This window comes from Squalius cephalus, assembly GCF_949319135.1.
Source record: "Squalius cephalus genome assembly, chromosome: 8".
NCBI classification, from domain to species: Eukaryota; Metazoa; Chordata; class Actinopteri; order Cypriniformes; family Leuciscidae; genus Squalius; species Squalius cephalus.
Window position 1 is genome coordinate 13,604,204 of NC_137129.1, and position 21,100 is coordinate 13,625,303.

Below are 21,100 nucleotides of genomic sequence, written 5' to 3' on the forward strand. Positions count from 1 at the left end.
ATGACAGGTATGTACTATGTTTCAGGAATGGCACAAAGGTGTGTGACTGTTCAAGTCTCTGTCTTTAGATCAGTGTGTTCAATAATGTGCTTTTTTTCTCATTTGTTCTGTATCTTTGGATTATGTTGTGTTTAAAATAAATCCAAACAATCAAAAAGCCATTCTTTTTTAAATCTCTCCTCATTCTTTGTGCAAGGTTCCTCATAATGATAGGGCCTGATAGCACCTGATAGGGCCATTATGGGAGGGTCTTTGTCTTTATCAGGTGTGAAACACATCAATATTCAAGATGATTCATGCCTCCTCGCATACAGCTTTCTTACACAAAACATGTCTTACAAATTATATATTATATAAGCAATATATTGTTTTATCTGAATGAGTAGGCAGGATGATTTTCACAAAGTTTTGGAGCAAATATTCTACGCTACGTGATACAATTTTCAAAAGTCTTGTGAAGAAATAAGCAGTATGGGTTTCATGACCTTATTTCAGTGAAAATTTTTGTTTTTGTTTTTTCACAAACCCCACATAAATGTCATTATCTCAAAACTACAAACTTTTACATACATGCTGCTGACATATTATTGTAGCAGAGTTTGTGCTACATACAGTGTAATCAGACTTTAGCCATGAAAATGTCACAAGTAACAGAAATAAACACAAATGTCAGTGCATGTCAGAACACCTCCAGGGCCCAGAAAACACCTCAGACCCCAGAGGGTTAATGCTTTGTTACATCATTCTATCTCCCGAGTCTTTCTGGTAGAACTGAATAAATTGGCTCTGAATCAAGCGAAACCCCAGTGAGATCCAATTAAACCTTCATTTTCATAGATATCAAATTTTATGTAATCAACTCTGCATTTTAAAATGAGCTTTTTATAGAACCATGCACACATTTCCACTAGATCCTATCAGTGACATTAACTCAAACTACTCCAAATGTAAAAAAAAAAAAAAAAGGATTCCGAAAAATATGCAACATTTCATTCCAGCCTAAATAAACATTTAGAAAATTCCTTTTCAGGCACAGTAGGGGGTGTCATGTTGGCAGTGAGCCACATGAAGACATGAAGCCATGCGACAGCCTTCACTAGCACCTCCAGAGCTGTCATATTTCTGCATATTTCAAAAATCCAATCATATTTCTCTGCGCGTGTCTCTCTGTCTGATCCTATCTGAAAACAGGAAACACAGCTGCAGCTGGCTCCTAATCACACATCAACAAAGACCTGCACAATTATGTGTTCACAGTGAATATGCCTATGCATTTCCCTTTTGAAATCTGTGGGGAGTGTCGCATTTTCATGGTTTGACATTTTCTATTTCAATTAGATGAAAATGCATGTAAAATATATATCTTAAAAAATAATAATAAAATAAAATATAATAAAAAAAAATTATGTTTTTTTCACTTTTATTTGTCATGGGGCCTGTCACAGGTTAACCACATCTGAAATTTATCCGGGCCCCCTCTGGGCCCTGTCTGTGTATTAGTACTATTCACATCAGCACATTTACATCAAACTCACTTTAAATGCCTCCCTGGCTGCATTGTCATCAGCATCTCCATGTGCCCATGGTTTAGCAGGGTGGCTTTGCAGACTGTGTCCAAACAGATCAATGAAGAAGAAAGCATAGTCCTCCTGAGGATGACCCCGTCTCCAGAACTCCACCATCAGCTTGCGAAATATATCCCACTTGCAGCAGACATAAACCACTGCAAACACAAGATAGAAAAACTCAGTTGAATGGAATGCGCTTGTGTGGCAAATGAGCTTTGGTTTGTACTGCAAATGCAAAAGCACCTGAGAGAATGATTCAATATGGAGATAAAGCATAAATTACACACCTAGGGCATTATTCATGAAACTTTTGTATATAAAGTATATATGATGAGTAAATTCAGAGTAAATGATTGTGAAATAATGATTATGTTAAAACACAACCAACACCAACAGATCACCTTTTCTCGTTGTTCATCTGGCTGTTATAACTCAGGTACAGCAGCCAAACAAAATTTAAAGTAAATGATTTAAGGGTCAAGAGCCCAACTAAAACAAACACTGATCACCATAATGTTGACTTAAAATTATGGTTTTCTCCTTCAGTGATTCTGCTTGTTAACATCAGGTGTCTTCAATGTTGGCAATAAAAAAAAGTTTACAATTTTTTTTTGTAAATTTTACTCATTTTAAATGGTTAACTCTTAAGGAATTAATTTGATTAATTATTACTCAATTCTAATTAGCTAAATTTAATTAATAATATTGCTTGTAATCTGTTGCCACAATTGTATTGATTAGATATAGCGTATTCATTTTTACAGTGTAAATGACAACTAATTAATTATGTTGTTATAAATTTTGTAGTTATATAGTATGGTAAATAGTATAAGATGCAGCGTCATCAGTTTGCCTAAAAGGACACAAAACACAAACATTTACACATCATTTATGCTTGGTTGGGAATGTCATTTTTTTGTACCAAGTGAGATTTTGAAAATACATAATTTTCCCCCCTACATAATTTGCTCTTCATTATGTTGCACAAGCACTAAAAAAGCTTGTTCTTTGTCAGTAAGTGAAAAACAAGAGAAATACATGAAATTGCCCAACTTGTTATTTTTTTTTCTCAACCAAAATCACTACATCACTTCATAATTGCAACTTCTCAACTGCCAAGTAGGAGCATCCCAGGAGGATTTGCAGGCTGCATTAATCTTGGGGGATTTAACAACATTCATATCAGCCTATCATTTCCCCCTACTTCAGTGATAAGGTTAGGGCTATGATTGCATGAAAATAGTTTCAGGACCAACAAAAGATGTTGATTCAAGAACATGCACTAGGGTAAATCATGTTGTGCAATGAACATCTGTCACAATAATTTTACCAAGAACTACATGTTCCAAGGCTTAATGTGTCAATGTTTGATATTTTTTTGACAGGTACTCTGCAGTTGCATTTTAAAAAGTCTCTGTAAGTAAATAAGAGACTTCCGCCCCAAACTCACATCATTAATTGAACCAGATTTTTTCGAGATGCTCAGAAAATCGAAGTGTTTTGAGAGTTCCAAATAGCCGTACAGTTGTCTCTGCCTCTTATTTTGAGTTAAGTATTTTAACATCCAATTTAACAAAATTTTCCCTGCTTTTATTCACCTTTCCACAGAATATTTTAAGGTATATACCCTGTAACGCAGTGCAAGAGGTACGGGATAGCAGGTAACATTTGAGTCTGTCTCAGTTGTTGAAGTGCAGAATATGTGCATATGAATCACACTCCTAAATGCCAAAGAGAGGTAAGATCGTCACGGCAATTACCCACAGACTCACTCCTAATGGTGGGCTTAATGAGGAAGTAAGGTGAGGTGTTAATTACAATAGTACCTTTGAAAACACGTGAGACAAAGACTGACATGATCGGAATGGAATATTACTGCACTGGAAAATGTGCATCTATGCAAATGTGTGTCTGTCTGTCTGTCTATCTATCTATCCACTGTAGACAAACAGGCAGAAAGACAGGCTATATATCTATCTATCTGGCTATCTATCTATCTAGACAGACAGACAGACAGACAAAATTTTGGCAGTTCGACTAAACAATGAGTGACAAATACTTGCATTTGGAAACAGAATGTAACAATGTTAAAGGTTCGGGAAAGGAGGCGGGAACCGGCGTATGATCAACAAAACTTTAATCATAAAATAAACAATCACAAAATGAAAGTAAAGCGGCAGCCCCTCATGGAGAACTGCCGCATATAAACATAATAAAACATAAAACACAAAATAAATAGTCCAGTCCTGGTCCTCTCTCATCTTGCACCATCATCACTCCTTCTTTTATCATCACGGATCTCGTTCCGTGAGACTCGAGACAGGTGTGGCACACAGAAAAAGGACTCTGTTCCCACAGCTCTCGGCCCCACCCTGCTTGCCCCACAGAAGTTCACTGCATTGAAGTGTGGAATATGTATGTCAAGCAGCATACTTTGTTACACTTTTTGGCAAATATAATACATGATCAGCACAGTACACATAGGCTACTACATACTGCAGAGATAGTAAAAGTATCTCTTTCTCCTGCTCTCATTGTGACTTTCTATCAATGGTTGAAGCCTTTGAAAGCCTCTGTTATTGTGAAGTAATTTCATAAATGATTGATTATGGAGGAACTCCTGGTGACAGAAGATTAAGTGCTGTATCTGTTGCTATGGCCGCTTGAAAATTAACTTAGATACTCGAGTGAACCAGAACGATTTATGTCCAAACTCAAAGATGTCATAAAACCTAATCGCATACCCCAACAATAAAAAAAAGCACTTGTGTCTCAGGTGTGCAGCATCAGTGCTGCAGTGATGGATTCACAACAGGTGGGGCTTAAATAACACTGACAGATGTGAGGGCTCGTTATTTCGGATGAAAAGATTACCAAACAGGACAACACACAGCTCTTCATTTATGATGCACTGGGAAGCACCAGTAAGTCATTATCCTCTATAACTGGCCCAATAACAGACATGTCTTCTCTATGCAAATGGAACTGAAGAACATAAGAACATACGCAATAGCTCTATAGCTCCACTCATGCACTATGAGTATAGTTGAAGTGTGGACTCTTTTCTAGCAATCTATGAGCTAGTTTGCATTGAGGATGAACAGTGACCATCTCTTTCTAACTCTCAGAAACAGCAGCTCTTTTCCAAGATTTAATACACTCATTTCTTAGAAAAGAATTCAGTTATGCACTTTGCCTCATAGCTTCTGCCTCCTTCACTTCACCTTTTTGTTTAACTTTCTTTCTTTTCTTTTATAGTGAATAGTTATAGTTTCTTTTCTAACAACATGACTTGCTCGTGTCTGTTTAGTTGCAAAACTTGTAGTAAAAGTGATTGATCAGACTATTTTCCATAGAGAGCAATGGATTAAAATATTAACCTTCCTACTTGCATCACACTGAGCACAAATTGCAGGCATTTTTTAAGACATAAATACACATTGAATTAATACTGGATCCTTCATAGCATTTATTTAATATACAGATACCATGATAATATCATACACCTTAGTCTGACAGTCTGACTCCTTTGCAGCTTTAGGCAAGGCATCATACTAGAGTTTGGAACAGAGCCATTTTTTGTGTGTGTGGATTTTCAGGCCATTTGGCTTGTTAGTGGTAAATACTATATTCAGTCTTCAACGCATTGTGTCATCCTGGGATCATTGATCATAATAACTGGGTGACAAATTAATTAAGAGAAATCTCCACACCTCATTTCACTAATCAACAGGCAATCAGAATCAAAGCCCAGTCAAATGCATTCAGAGCTGGATGCTATTCTGATGTAATTCCCTAATGGCGACGTCCTGGTGAAAATCCAGTTTAATTGTTGACTCAATCAGTATTGAAATTGAAACAGATCATTGTCTACTGCACACTACACTGTATTTTCTAAACAAAAAACAGTGTGGAAAAGTATTCAATGATAAAAGTTTTAAAAAGGCACATATTGCATTATCATCGCATTTTAATTCGATTGTGCTGTATTCATTTTTCAGCAGTCCAATCTGAGTTAAGAAAGAATTAAAAATCGTGGTTGATAATACTTATGGTTTATTTGTTACATGTTGCATTGTGGGATAGTACAGTATTTAGTCCTCTGTACAAGCATTCTGTAAATATATTTGCAAATGTAGTAGGTCTTCTAGGTATTCAAACCATACATTAGCATTCAAAGTTTGGGAAAATAAATGCCCGAAACGAGTCGTCAATCTCTCCTTCCTGCAGGTTTATAAAAAAATTAGCATAATGCCAGCCTATGGTCTTCACTGGCTGCCCTCGAATGACATCTCCTTTGACCCGCCCTCAAACACTGCAGTTGTAGCTGAAGCCTGCAAGAGTTTAGTTTGTGTTGTCAACATGTCAAGAAGATGCTGCGAAAGCAAATCCACTTTGCATACACTTCCAAAGTATGAGGATTCTGGCTTGAATTAACACTGTAAACGGTCATCGTTACTGTTCATATCACTGTGTATAGCCTACAAGTTTTGATGAAGCCTCCAAAGCTGAAATTCAAATAAGGTAATGGGTGTTTCTTTTCTGACATGCGGTGCACAATAAGTGGTACTGTAGTAAGTGGTATGTTTTTGGAAAGGAGGCGTTTAGAGACCAGATTCTTGATCAAACTGTTTCAGATGCTGTGAGAAAAGAGATGATGCTTCAATGTATGTTTTGAGAAAACTTAAGTGTTTTTTGACCTTGGAGGCATGTAAAGTACCTATTGTATGAGACATCCAAAACTTAGGAATCTTTAAAATAGCATAAACTTTTATTCAGTAAGGATGCCTTTTGAACTTTCTATTCATCAAGGAACCACAATGTATTGTGTTTTCCACAAAAATATTAAGCAGCACAACTGTTTTCAGCATAGATAATACTAATAAATGTTTCTTGAACACCAAATCAGCATATTAGAATGATATCAGAAGGATCATGTGACACTGAAAACTGAAGAAGCCAGCAGAAAAATCCATCATTGCTGGTCATCAGCATAAGGTATGTTTTGCATATTGGGACCAGCATGGGATGGTTTTTGTTTGTGGTCACCAGCATTACATAAAATGATCTAGTACGTTCTCTTTGTACCCTTAAATTATTTTGGCACAGCAGACCTCCCAAATCTGCTGGGAACTATTTGATTTAGGTCTGTTTTTCCTTCTTAGTCATATCTAATGCAAGAAGACAGGGCTGGGAATAGCTTACGACTTGACTGACTGAAAAATTACCTCTCATTGTTTTGTTCCGCATTTCTTCTTTTTGTCATTTCATGCAGTCGCTGTTTTCTCGTCAGATTGAGTCACTTCATGTGAATAGCTTTTTGCATATGAATTATCTTGTAGTCAGATAAAATCAGATTGAGTAGACCAAAGGTGAAATAATTGAATCAAGGTCTGTAAATCAAACAGACCTGCCATGTATATGGCCCCTGTCAGATATTGCATCAAAAAACTTAACCAAGAACAAAAAACTCAAAGACAAAGATATAAATACCAAACACAATATTTTTACATCAAGCACTGTCCTCCCCCACAATAATTATGTTCCCAGGCAATAAACAAGGCTTTATATGCCAACTCTGCTAACCAAAACTTGTATTTATACAAGTCAGTGTTGAAAGATTAATGTTTGGGGAGTATTGTCAGGGTCATTTTTGATAGTTCCTTATTGGGGCTTTACCAGTCTGAGCGCCAATGTACCAACACTACCCACCCATGAAAAAACACCATACACATGCTTTGCCAAGCACTGACTTAATCTAGCATTCAGGCATACAAATTCTGTTCCAATGAGGGTTATTATAATTAATTAACCAAATCTAAAACTATATATATATATAAAAAAACATTTTTGTTACTTCAAATAAAATAAATGTTAACCGAAATAAAATAAACTACTTTATTGCAGCTAGTTGAAAGGCAACATTTATTATTAACATTTATTTACTTCATGTACTAAAATAAATAAACTAAAACTGAAATAAAAATGAATAAAAACTTAAAAATTACAAAAACACACCAAAAAAATAAATAAAATATTAACGAACACTAAACTGAAAAATATTTTAAAAAAAATAGTTCAATATATATATAGAAAAAATATATAGAAAAACACTTTAGAAAAACACTTAGGTGAGTAAATAATGACTATATTTGAATCTTGGGGCGAACCAAAATATCATTTTTTTTACATGCTATAGTATGCTATATTACACAGTATTTTGGTTGGACCAAGTCATGCACAGTCTTACTGCCTCAAAAGTAATTTTACATATTAATGCCCTACTCACCATAATTCAGAGTAAACAAAAATGAAAACTTAGCCCAAACTGATGCTTCTCATCCCTCACCAGCTGAGATGTCAGTTTTCATATTCTTAATAAAGTCCTGTCACAGATCCTGATTAAAGAGAATGCTGTGTGACAAGCGTGCCCAGGCATGTAGGAGATATATTTAACCGGCTGTTATGAATGTGAGTGTGTAGCCAAAGAGTGTCGGTATTACTGTAAGAGAGCATTTTCATTCTGCCTTTGTCACTGTCCTCTGCTGTCTCGCTCTTCCAAGGTGGTTGATGCTCTAATGCCCTGAGAATGTCTTTCATTGCACCCTGTGATGAATAGCTGTCCAGTGTCAGACCGTCAGAATGAATGATCCACAAAGACATTTACCGGAAAAGCCTCAAGCTTTCAAGGATAACAGAAACTTTGAGTTAATTAAACCTGCTAGGTGGGTGGCTGAGCAATGTTTGACTCCCATGCTACATACATAACTTGGCCTCAAAAGGGAAACCTATCTCACATTCATAATGGATTTTAATGGACATAAATGGACTTCAATTGAAACTTTCCATAAAAGATGCCATGCTAAAAGACATGGTCTCGCAGAAAATGTTATCTTAATTTTAACTCTAGTCTAAAAAAAAAATTTATTATAATGTAATTTCTTTAGGGATGCATGATATATCGGTACTACATTAGTTCTCGCATTAGAGATTTTGTACATTTATCAGTATTGGCCGATATTGAATTTTAATCCATATTTTTTCCCTGTATTTTTGCATCTAATGCTCACTTAAAGTTAATCTTTAAAAACACTGTTAAATGAAACCTTTAGCAAATATCAAAATGAATATATCTTTTTTATACTTTACATTATAATGTTGTGATGCCTAAATTAATTTTAAAATGACTGATTGTAGTTTTTAGTATTTTATAATTTATGCAGACAAAAAAAAAAAAAAAAGAATGAATTATTTATCAACCATAATATGAAAATAGTTATTGGCTTATCGTATCGGCCAGAAAATATTAGTCCATCCCTAATCTTTAAAGAGCAAAAAATTGGCAAAAGGTGCACAGTGACATAATGGCGTTTATAATGCAGAAAATCTGTTGTTCCGGAAGCATTTCGGTAATCAGAACATTCCAGACATAAAGTCGGCAATTTGCCATTGACTTAGGGCTGTTCCTCAGGTGGCATGAGGGGCGAGTCGCTCTGATGAATTGCACCTCCAATCAGATCTGACTGGAACTCTAGATTATCTGTTTGTAGAAGGCACCTCTACTTTCTGTGAGCCTCCCATGGGTCTTTGGGGGTTTTGCATCGACTGGAAATGCCAATGGCTGCTTTTATGTGCCAGTCATCTTGTGTTTACAAACCCGCTCTGTGAAACACGGTGACAATCTCTACTTGTCTCAACAACTGGGCACAATTATAATCAGCTCTTTCTGAGTCCGTGGAGGCAACAGATGGCCTCTTTTATGGGAAATGACTGAAACTGCAGGCTTTGCCTGATTACTCCTCAAACGCGAGTCAGGAATATCCTTATCAGACTTCATGAATGACAAAGATTATAGGCTAAATGTTTGCTTGGACAGACCTACTAATTCTTTAGTAGTGCTGTCAAAAGTACCAGTACTACGCTACCAAGCTGATACTTAAATTTTAAAAATGTAACAATACCAATCTTTCTGCAGTATACCAGTAGCACTGAGTACTGAGTCTGTTTGGTACCAACTGATAGACTGCTCCTTTTAAACACTCCTGCACGCTCTATGAAGAGCGTCAAAGGTTTCTATTTACAATGTCTTTTTGAAGCGTTACACCGTGTCCTGACCAGACGCAACACCACGACACGTGATAAAAGGTATCTTTTCCATGTTAATCAGAGTTTTTGTCCTAACCAGCCGCGACACGCGATGATTCTATTTTAGAAAATGTTTCTATCTTTGCAACGTCGCAGTTGGAACAACAACAGAAAGCATGATAATCTCAGGTACTGTTTATGTGCTTTATTTAATGTTAAAAGCATCTAATGTGAGTTTGAATATCATTTTGTGTCTTTAGCTGAACTGAAAGCAACAATGGACAATTCACCTCAGATCTTCAAATCACCTTTAAAGTTCTCCATTTATGTTTGCGATTGTGCTGCATTCACTCACAAAAATAAATGTTTTATTACGGTTGGAAATGTACTAAATATCTTCTTGGAGCATGATCTTTACTTAATATCCTAATGATTTTTGGCATAAAAGAAAGATCGATAATTTTGACCCATACAGTGTATTGTTTGCTATTGCCACAAATATACCCGTGCTACTTGTGACTGGTTTTGTGATCCAGGGTCACATATTAGTATAATATTAAACTCACCAAACTCTGAAATATTACAAAGGGAAGTCTGGGAATGACCAATAAGTCTTAATTAATTCAAAACTATCTTGTTTTATCTTTTTCAAAGTCATCACCCTTTGCCTAGATTTCAGCTCTACACATTCTGTTTATTCTCTAAACCTACTGGAGGTGCATCCTGGGAAAAAGTATTGAAGATGTTAACATGTACATATGATGGATACATATTGCAGCTTTTTCTTAATTTATCCAGTCTTGTTTTATAAATAAATCCATGTAGACACAATTTAAATTGTAAGTTTTTCTACAAAACTAGAAGGCTTTGGTGTGTCTAAACTTTCCATTTGTAGCATGAGTTTGCAGAGGTGAAATTCAGCCAGTTATTCAGTGGTCATTGCAGATATACATCTGGATGACCATTTAGCTGAATACCATGCTGCCATCTTTTCTAACATAGAGGCCGAACAGAACAGACTCTTAAAACAGATGCACAAAAAGAAACCTTTGCATTTGCATACACCAAAAAAAAAAAAACTTCACAAAACTCCACTGGTTCTCTTGTGTATTGCAAATGTGCCAAGGTGCAATATGCAGAAGCATGAACCAAAATAAAGAGCTAGGCTTAAAGGCAAGAGTTTCAATGAATAAAGTTGAAAGGATTTACAACTGCGGTCACCATCCATATTCATTATATGGAAAAGAGCAGGCTGGACATTGTGTTTACTGTTTTGAGCAACATTAGGCTGAGCAGATGTTGCCAGCTCCCTCTATACAAGACATGTATTATCAGATACAAGAGCAGAATGTGTGATGCAAGACCATGTGTCTGAAGAACAGCATCAACACCTCAACGTATGATGCTTGGATCATCCAGCTGAATGTCACCAACCAACCCAACCCATCATTAGCAGCTGTGTCTAAATGACTGACAAGAGCTCAGTGTTCCAGCTGGCACAGTTCCCAATGAAAGCCACACGTTCTTTATGAGTCCAGAGGCTGAGATCTGGAAATGTCAGTTCACACTTATCATGCTGCAGCTGGTTTGGACTGGCTGTTTTTTTTCCCTTTACATTAGAGACAAGAGTCGGGCGCCAGCGAGCATCTTGTCGGGCTAGTTTTTGCGGTGTGTTCCACACGTCGGCTCTCGTCGGGCTCACGTCAGTGGCAGTTTGCCAGATTCAGCATGGTGAATCAGTTTCGGGGCTGTCGGTGAGAGTGGAAACTGATTGGATGTTCAGTTTAGCGAACGAGTCAATGCACGAAAATTAAAACGAAAGTAAAGAAAGATAGCAAGTAGGCTAAGTTAAGACAGCACAGACAGAAGGCTGAAATAATGTTATGTTATCCTACCCGAGCATTTTAAAATACAAATATTTTCATAACATGAGCCACGTAAAATGAAGAAAGTTATCAACATAGCTGATATTCAAAATAGTAAGCAAATGATCCACGTTCACATGGATTTGCCAAAATGATTAAAAACGCTGTATTATGCTGCCAGGCCAGTAGTTGGCGATGTCACTTTGTAAAGAAACACTACGCGCCTATAATGAACATGTAATACGCATGACGTCACCGTTTTTCCAAATTCGCGTTTTTGTAGTTTACACGGAGACAATAAAGGTATCGTTTTAAAAATTGTGCACTTTAAAACCAGTTTTCAAAAGTTTGCATTTACAGGCCCCCAAAGCGCTGTTGTCATAGAAATGAACGGCCAAAATGCATACAAAGTTCTCTGTTGTTAGTTGAAAATGGTGTTGTGTAAACGCCCCCTAAATACAGCACATAGAAACTGCAGTTCTGCATGACTCGTTAGAAAAGCCCTAGCGTTTTATTTAGAAGATCTTAGCGATAAACGCAACAATGGGTCCCTATCGTTCAGTCACTCCAAGTTACGTCAGTGACTGACGAATGGGGATTTCGCTTAGAAGCCTATCACCTTCGAGTTCTTACAAAACAAGCCAATGGCAAAACAATGCCATGAGTATGCAGAATTTGCATAGTGCATCTCCGCCCCACTGCATGGGTATAAAAGGAGCAGCGCAGCAATCTCGCATTATGTTTTTGCTTCGGAGCCAAGTGTTTCTTCACTTCTCTCCACTGCTGTCTACGAGTTCTATATACGAGACGAGCGACTCTTCAGCAGTGTTGGTGTGACGGCATGCTCCAGCGAGATCTCATTCCTGCTGCTGGTCTGTGCAGTGATCTGCCAACAGTGTGTGTTTTCTCCCTGGGTGCTTCAGCACAGCTGTTGAGTTTTATCCTCTCTGAAAGAGCTGCACACTTTTTAAAGATGTCTCACCCGTGTATTTCTGGGTGCGGTGGACAGATTAATTCTGCTGATGGGCACGAGCGCTGCCTGGAGTGTTTGGGCGTAAATCACATTCAGGCAGCATTCGTGGATTCTCATTGCGGGAACATGACCATCGTAATTTTGCGATCGAGACTCAATGACCTCCTTAGAAATAGAGTCCCCTCTGCCACACCCCAATATATTCTCTCCACGAGAGGAGATACTTTTGGCCAGGGTGATCTGAGGCTGACGGTGTGGAACAACCCAACGAATTCTCCTCGTGCCACACCCCCCTCTTCCACATTGCAACCCGTGAGGTTTCCGGATGAGGTCGCTGGCCAGCCGTCCCGGCAGATGACGTCATGTCTATCGCCGCATCACAAGGTGGGCTTGAGTCATCTGGAGATGAAGACTCAGGGCTGATTCAGGGCTCATAGAAGAGCTGCATGCCGCCAACAACCTTGCTCTACGGGTGACGAAGGAGACCGCACGATCCCTGGGTCAGGTGATGTCCACATGCGTGGTCCAGGAAAGACACCTCTGGCTTAACCTGGCTGATATGCGGGAGGCTGAGCAAACCCTGTTCCTCAACTCCCCAATATCCCAGGCTGGCCTCTCCGGCAGCGTGGTTGAGGACTCTGCCCAACAGTTCTCGGCCGCCCAGGAGCGGATGGAGGCTATTAAACATATTCTGCCCCGGCGGCCATCTTCTTCTAGGAAGGCTCCCAGCCCGTACCAGCCACGCAGCCTGCCAAATGCCAGGCAAAGTGGCGCTCCTGATACGGGCAGCTCAGAGAAGGGTTGCAGTTCTTCTCAGGAGGTGGTTGCAGGGCCTTCTTTAAGGGAGAATCTTTTGTTCTCCCTTAAAGAAAGAACTGACATTTCCATCTCTGAGGCCCAGAGGCTGTGGATGGCAGTGTGCGACACTCCGCCTCATCATTCTCGTCCCCCTTGTCGCCAGACCCCTGCCAGAGGAGGTCGCCATGAAACGCTCGTCCTTCCCTGGCCTCCTCTGTCAGGATGCGGCACATGACCGTGCCCCCACACCGGAACGCTCCGCCTCCCACGCCTGGGCTGGTCATTCCGCCTCGCTGCCCCATCGTGGGTACGCCTGTGTTTCACATGACCCCGCTGGTTCAGTTTTTGGGAGCCTGGCTAGAGCTTCCCAATCTGTCCCGCTGGCTGTCAACCATCAGTCTCGACTATGCGATTCAGTTCGCACGGTCTTCTCCCCGCTTTCGGGGATTCTGCTATACAATGGTGGGTGGCAATTCCCCTATCATGCGTGCGGAGGTCGCCACCCTACTGGCGAAGGGTGCGATCGAAACCATCCCTCCAGCCAAAATGAAGTCCGGCTTCTACAGCCCATACTTCATTGTACCCAAGAAGAGAGGTGGGTTGCGTTTCGTCCCCCTGCCACAACCACTGTACCGCTGGAACAGCCGGGAGTTCAGTCTCGGCTCCTCAGCATAACATTATGTGAGAGTGCCGCGCTGCTCCTTTTTTACCCACATGGTGGGGCGGAGTTGCGCTATGCAAACATTGTTTGCCATTGACACTGCTATTGATTTTGTAAGAACTCGAAGGTGATAGGCTTCTAAGCGAAACCCCCATTCATCAGTCACTGACGTAACGTCTCCTTTACCTCCTCAGGGAACGAGGGTTACATACGTAACCAAGACATTTTATTAGGTGTTAGGTGTCAATAACGCTGCAGCGGTTTGTTACCACATGTGATAGTCAAGAATGTGTGTTTTTATGTGTGAGCATTGAGGCAGGTAAAAGTATTTCTGTTGTGACTGGATGGGTGGTACCTGGCTATCTGTGGCTATTAGTTTGGTCCACGTGTGGGCGTCTGGTTTAAGGGCTTATTTTTCTGACAGCTCTGTTCCATGTTAAACGAAAACATACGATTCAGTCGACAGGTGACAGGTCTTGTCACGCCCACTTGTCTTTGTGCATTTGGACAGATGCTCCCTGTCTCTATGGAAACAACCTGGTTCCTGTTCAGTGGATTCAATCATGGCGGCCAAGGAGATTGTGAAAGTGTTAGTCCAGCTGAAGTGCCGTGTGGAACGCAGCCCATCTCTGAGGTAATTCCTAAATAGACACACCAGACACAGACGTGCACCAACAAGTCTGGAAGCAGATTTCCATAGTAAAGACACAGGAAGCATAATTTCTACTATTACTAGTGTTTGCTAAAGCAAGCTAAATTTTTCAAGTTTCTTTTTTAATTTAGTTTTTTTTTTTGTAAATATATTTTAGTAGGTTACTTATTTACTTTCAGTCTTTTATTTACAGTTCTTACCTATTAACTACTTTGCATTTTATATATGAAATGTGCTATGTAATAATAATAATAGTCATAATTGTAATTCATTTCCTAGAATAATTATTGTTAATAATAATAATAACTTATTATAGGAAATTATAAAAACAACAACAGCAAAAACAACAACAACAATAATAAAAAATGTATCATTATTATTCATTATTATTGGTTTCTTATAATAATAATTATTATTAGTCTTTATTTTCACTTGACAATAAAACCGAAAAAAGATTTGCACACCACCACCAACTACACAATAATGTTGTTATTATTATTATTATTATTATTAATAATTATTATTATAACTTTCAACAATAAAATAACTTTTAATTTCACATTTATTTATTGTTTTCCTTATTATTGTGTTGCTCTATTTTAATATGTTATTTAATTATTTACTGTCTAAAATGTTTTTATAATCTTACCTCTAAATACTATCGTCATTATTGGTTTCTTATATGTACAATAACAATTATAGTTATTTTAAGATACCAATTATAATAATTATAGCAATAATAAAAAATAATTATAGCAATCAAATAATAATATAATAGTAATTATTATTATTATTATCGGTTTCTTATAATAGGTATTTATTATTTTTTCTACATTTTCACCTGACAATGAAACTGAAAAAAAAAGGATCTGCACAACCACAACATCATAAAGAAATTGAAGGTAGTTCTCATGACACAGAAACCACCTAGCAACCGCATAGAAATTCCTAGCAATCACCTAGCAATACACTAACAGCCACTTTGTACACCTTAACAACTACTCACATCTACTTTCAGCAACTGTTCACCATATCCGTTTCACCAAACCAGCCATGCTGCCATGTGGAAATAAGCATTTATTTCACTCTCCCGATACCAGCATGTGAGAAAAAATACATTTGCGACCAGCATTAGTTCGTAATTACAATGGCAAAATTTCCACCATTATAGGTTATAAGACCACAACTTCCCTCAGGATACTATATACTGGTATGTTTCTCTTTTTCATTCTCTTTTTCTACACAAATCACAGCTTTGATTTAGTAAACAGCGCTCTGGGGGTAAACACTGACATGAAAAGCACAAATTCAGGATGTAATCCAGCTCTTGGACAAAACCATGCTGTTTGAATTAGCTCTACGCCTACTTCTCAGCCAGAGCACTGACGTTCACAATGAGGCTTACCAGAACTGCTGGCTCTTATAAACCACCAGGACCGGTCCAAACCTCCAAACCCCTATGCTCATAACATATTACTCTGTGAAGACCACAGAAATCGGCAAAAAAGACAATTCATCCCTGGGAAAAATTCACTCTAATGTCATGAAAATTGTGCTGTGACATTGGCATGCATAACAGGTGTTGTAATGCACGGCATGATGCATGCTGAGAAACTAGGGCTGATTATATTTTGCAATATATTTTACAATATATTAAGTAACACTTTACAATAAGGTTAACATTAGTTAAATACTTTAGTTGAACTACGAATGAACAGTTACTAACAATTTTACAGCATCTATTAATTTTAGTTCACGTTATTTTCGACATTTAATAATACATTATTAAAATTCGAAGTTGTATTTGTTACCAGTTAATGCACTGTGAACTAACATGGATGACTGTATTTTTATTAACTAACATTAACAATGATTAATAAATACTGTAATAAATGTACTGCTCATTGTTTGTTCATGTTAGTTAATACATTAACTAATGTTAACAAATGAAACTAACATTGTAAAGCTTTTAACAATCTGTATTATTAAAGCGCTATCTAAATGAAGGTGACTTGACTTATAGAGTTACCATATATTTAATATTATTTTGATGGTGCTAACACGTTGAATATCATAGTGATTTTATTTGATAATTACGTCTCCTCAAGACATTCCAGTAAGCTAGTTTTACATCACACTTAAGAGAGCATTATGACAGAGGTATTTTACTTGCATCACTTCTGTCGAAAATATCCATTTCAATGAATAAATATAATTAATAATTATTAGTATTATTGGTTTCTTTTTCTTATGGTAATTATATTACCATTTTAACTTTCACCTAACAACAACAACAACAACAACAACACAATAATAATAATAATAATTATTATTATTATTATTGTATTAATCACTTATCTTTTGGCATATTCACTCTGAAATGTTTTATAGTATATATAATAGAAGTAAAAAAATATTGTTATTAAGATAAATAGTGCCGCTCATTACTGTGTTATAATAATAAATACTATATGTAATTACATGGGTGTGTACGTATTCACGCACACACATACACACACACATATACACACACACACACGCACTGACGCACGCGCACGCACACACACACACACACACACACAGAATACACAGCATGACTTCATGATCAGTGCAAAGTATCACAAATATCCTTCGCAAATGTACCCCCACCCCTGTGCCAGCTAAGCCTGCAAATTGATTGATTGCATGCTCACAAGAAGAAATGGCAAGGTGACAAGGTCAATAAAAGTAACGGGAGTCATACAGGCCAAAATAAAACCATAAACCACAGCCAAGAAGAACAAAAGTCAAAAGGGATTTTGTTCATGTGCAAATATGAATGGACTGTTTCACTTATTTATACAGGAAACTAGCTGTCGATCTTTACTGAACATTATTTAGCATTATCATTTTATTAATATATACCTATTGTCTTCAAACTTAGTCAAATTATTTGATAGATATTATAGCTTAATGTGTAATGCAAACATAATTTTTAAATAAAATATTAATTTATATTTCAAATAAATTTGCTTAGTATTTAATTTCATATTATATTGTATGTCCCCATTCATCAACATTATGTTTAATAGGTTATAAAGATTTAAAAACAAAAAACAAAAACAAAAAACAAATGCAATGTTATCTGGATGTACGGTAAGCACAGGCCAACAGCCAAAGATAATTTAGACAGATTTACATTTAAGATTTCAAATAGGTTTTATGAGCAGGAGTTATCCTGAGATATATGCTATTATTTTCATGTTACTATATTCAACAGATGAACAATACATTGTTTCCTGTTTTGTTTAATCAGAATTATTGCATCCCAAATCACAGTACATTATAAATAGTAGCCATCTTGCTGTCTGTGGCTGTTCAACTTTAGAAAGTGTCATAAACTGTCCATTTCCAAATAAAAAACAATGAAAAAATGTCATTATAACATGCAATGCGTCTTTACATCTCCAAATTCTGAGGAGTAATGTCAGCATTGGGATATGTAAAGAATTCTTGCAATTTTAAGATATAAAGTCACACTGCATGATCAGAATTGTGTTATAAATTTAGAATTGTGTTATAAACTCATAATTCAGAGAAAAAACAATTGCGTCACAAACCCATAGCCGCAACGAAAAAAGTCTGAATTGAGGAATGTTAACTCAACATTTTTCAAGATTAATATGCTCGGATTTGCAAGAAATAAAGATATAATTGTGATATATAAAGTCGCAATTACCTTTCCATGGCAGAAACGAGCTTCCATTTAGTTTCCCCTGCTTGCATTGTGATTGAAAATACATATTTCCTTTATAGAGTTCATGACATGCAATGCTGGCTGGTATATTTTTTGTAAGATATTGTAAAATACATCTCCATTATTTTTGTCCTCGGCTGTGACACTTATCTAAAGGCTCAAGTGTATGCTTGTTTGTACTGTATAAAAGCACCTTTTGCGATATAAATACATATGTGCAACAGATGCTACTGTACAGATTCATTGTACATGTCGTCTTTGAGTGTTAACTTATCCGTAATGCTTTGTGCTTTTTAAAAATATTAACAATAATAAATAAAATTCGGTTAAAGTTATCCAACTTAATCAGGTTAAAATTTCGTGTGGATCGATTCAGAATCATTTGAGACAATCACAATGTGAGGAGGACAAAAGAGAAGCAAGTATCTATTCACTCAGTTCTTTAACACTGTACCTCTATCAATCTCCACCTGTCTGTCAGTTCTTTTTATTCTGTCCCTGAAGAGGAGGCGACCTTGACTCTCATGTCTCTTTCACCTGGTGTGTGCCGCCAACAGTGAGGCAGCAATTTTCTCAAAAATATTGCATTTGTACTCTTTCCCTTCTCATCATTTCTATACATCTCTTTCTCTCCATTTGTGTCTTTCTCCAATTTGCATATTCCCAGCCAGGATTTTATTACCTGTAAATACTTTTATGAAATGCTCAAGTGTTTCTATCAACCTCTGCAGGGGCATGGGGATCTTGCATCTCTTGTGTTTTAATAGTTTCCAGAGCTGTGCTTCAGTGGACTCATTTCTCAGCCTCAGGCACAGATGAGCTCAGGGGGCTTCTGCTTCCTGTTTTTTCTCACCTGTGTCAGGTTTTTTTTAGCAGATAAACACGTTGGCTGCTTTCATTCAGTCAGTCAGGTATATTTACTGTACATGCACTATTAATTTTCATATTCAACTTAATATTCACACTTCACACTTAATACTCAACAATATTATTGATCTGCCTGCATTGGCACCATTACATGAGAACTGAACTGAGCTGGACGATGACATCTCTGTTTTGGCTATTGGCTATATAAATTAACTAAATTAATAACTTTTTTACAGCAAAAATGATCCATCACTGAACTTACTTAAGCTAGCCTATGAAACTAGTTTCTTCTAGATCTGGGGCCGTATTCACAAAGACTTTTAAGGCTAAAAGTAGCTCCTAACTGGCGAATTTAGGAGCAACTCCTAAAAATAATGGGCGTGTCACTCGTAACTTTAGGACTCCTCATTTTTTTGACTAAGAGTAATTCACGAAGCATTTTAGCCCTAAAAGTAGCACCTAAGCCTGGGACAGCTTAAAAGAAGTCGAGAGGACTGCTAACTCACTAAGACCATTTCACAAACCGCTTTTTGTGGCATTTCACGTTGCGATGTTTTGAAATGCGTATGCGGCGGCTACAGGAGCTTCCAATCGCGAGGGAACAATTTTGCATTGTAGGAATGTAGGCATAACTAGGGATGCAATAACGCCACCAACAACAACCAAAACTAGGCTACTCATTGCATGTAAACTATTTGTAACGTTTCATTGTGAATCAAATTAAAATGTTCTTCTCTTTGCAAACGTAGGCAGAGGCATATAGTGACAGATTAATTCAATAATGTTGCAAAGATATTGCATCAATCCATATGTTTCATTAGGCTACTAGGCTATTTGTTTTGCCTTACTCTTTATTCATTTAGGCTATTTATTCAGTTATTCATCATCTTCCGTCCTTCGCACTACTTGTGTAGCGCACGCATTCCCAGACCTGTCACCTGTCACACATCATCGTAGGGGAGGTGTTTGGAATCATTCCCGCGTTACAATCATCAGCCAATCAAGGTGGTCACTTCAGTCAAGCTCGTGCATGAGTAATGACGTCATCCATAGCAACGAAGACAAACTCTTAGTTTAGGAGTTGTCATTTTTCTTTACTAAGAGTAGGTCTGAAAGGCGTTGTGAATAACTTTTAAGAGAAAACTCCTAGCTAAAATCTTTTAGTGATTTAGGAGTACTCCTAGTGGTAAGATAAAATGCTTTGTGAATCACAAAGCATTTTATCTTACCATTGTGAATACGGCCCCTGGTGTAGCCTACAGCAGAAACAAACTCTGTTGCATTATTTTCCTGTTATCACTGTATAGCGCTGCTTTGAAACAATCTGTATTGTAAAAAGCGCTAGCAATATAAATAATAAATAAAAGACTAATTTCCATCAAGCCGAATGAATCCAATCCTATTTCAAATTTTGTATGTTCAGTTTATATTTATGAACCCTAAACTTTGCAATCTGATTTACATATTAATTTACATGTACATTACATGTATTCTGAACAAAACTTCAGCATGTCACTGCTTCATTTGCAGCATTCAGAACCGGAGAAAGTGACTGAGATAATGTCACCTGAGCCACCATGCCTTGGTGACATAGCCTATCTAAAAAATAAAGCTGACATATATGTCAGAAGAGCATTTTAGCAAATATTTTGTAAATATTCAGTCTCCTCCACTGAGTCGTTTGTAACACGCAAGACGTAGGCCTACAGAAACATAATGCATGTTCGTGAGACATGTTTACGAGCTTTATTTTACTTGTTGGTCAGATCAGACTCTTTCAATCCTATTGAATTTCATTCAGATCGAACTCAATCAGGGGTATGTTTCCCAAAAGCATTGTTAGACAAATATGGTCATAAGATCCATCGTTACCAGCATGACTCTCCTCGTTGACT

General features: G+C 37.3%; 1 protein-coding gene across 2 annotated transcripts in view; it reads right to left on the bottom strand.

Annotated features, from left to right (window-relative positions):
- The window catches only part of npr1a (natriuretic peptide receptor 1a), a 118,976-nt gene that overhangs the window by 94,383 nt on the left and 3,493 nt on the right, over positions 1 to 21,100 (bottom strand). For both annotated transcript variants that reach the window (XM_079879452.1, XM_079879451.1), the window contains exon 3: positions 1,536 to 1,723. In XM_079879452.1, the coding sequence (XP_079735578.1) occupies positions 1,536 to 1,723 (188 nt within the window). The remainder of the gene's footprint in view (positions 1 to 1,535; positions 1,724 to 21,100) is intronic.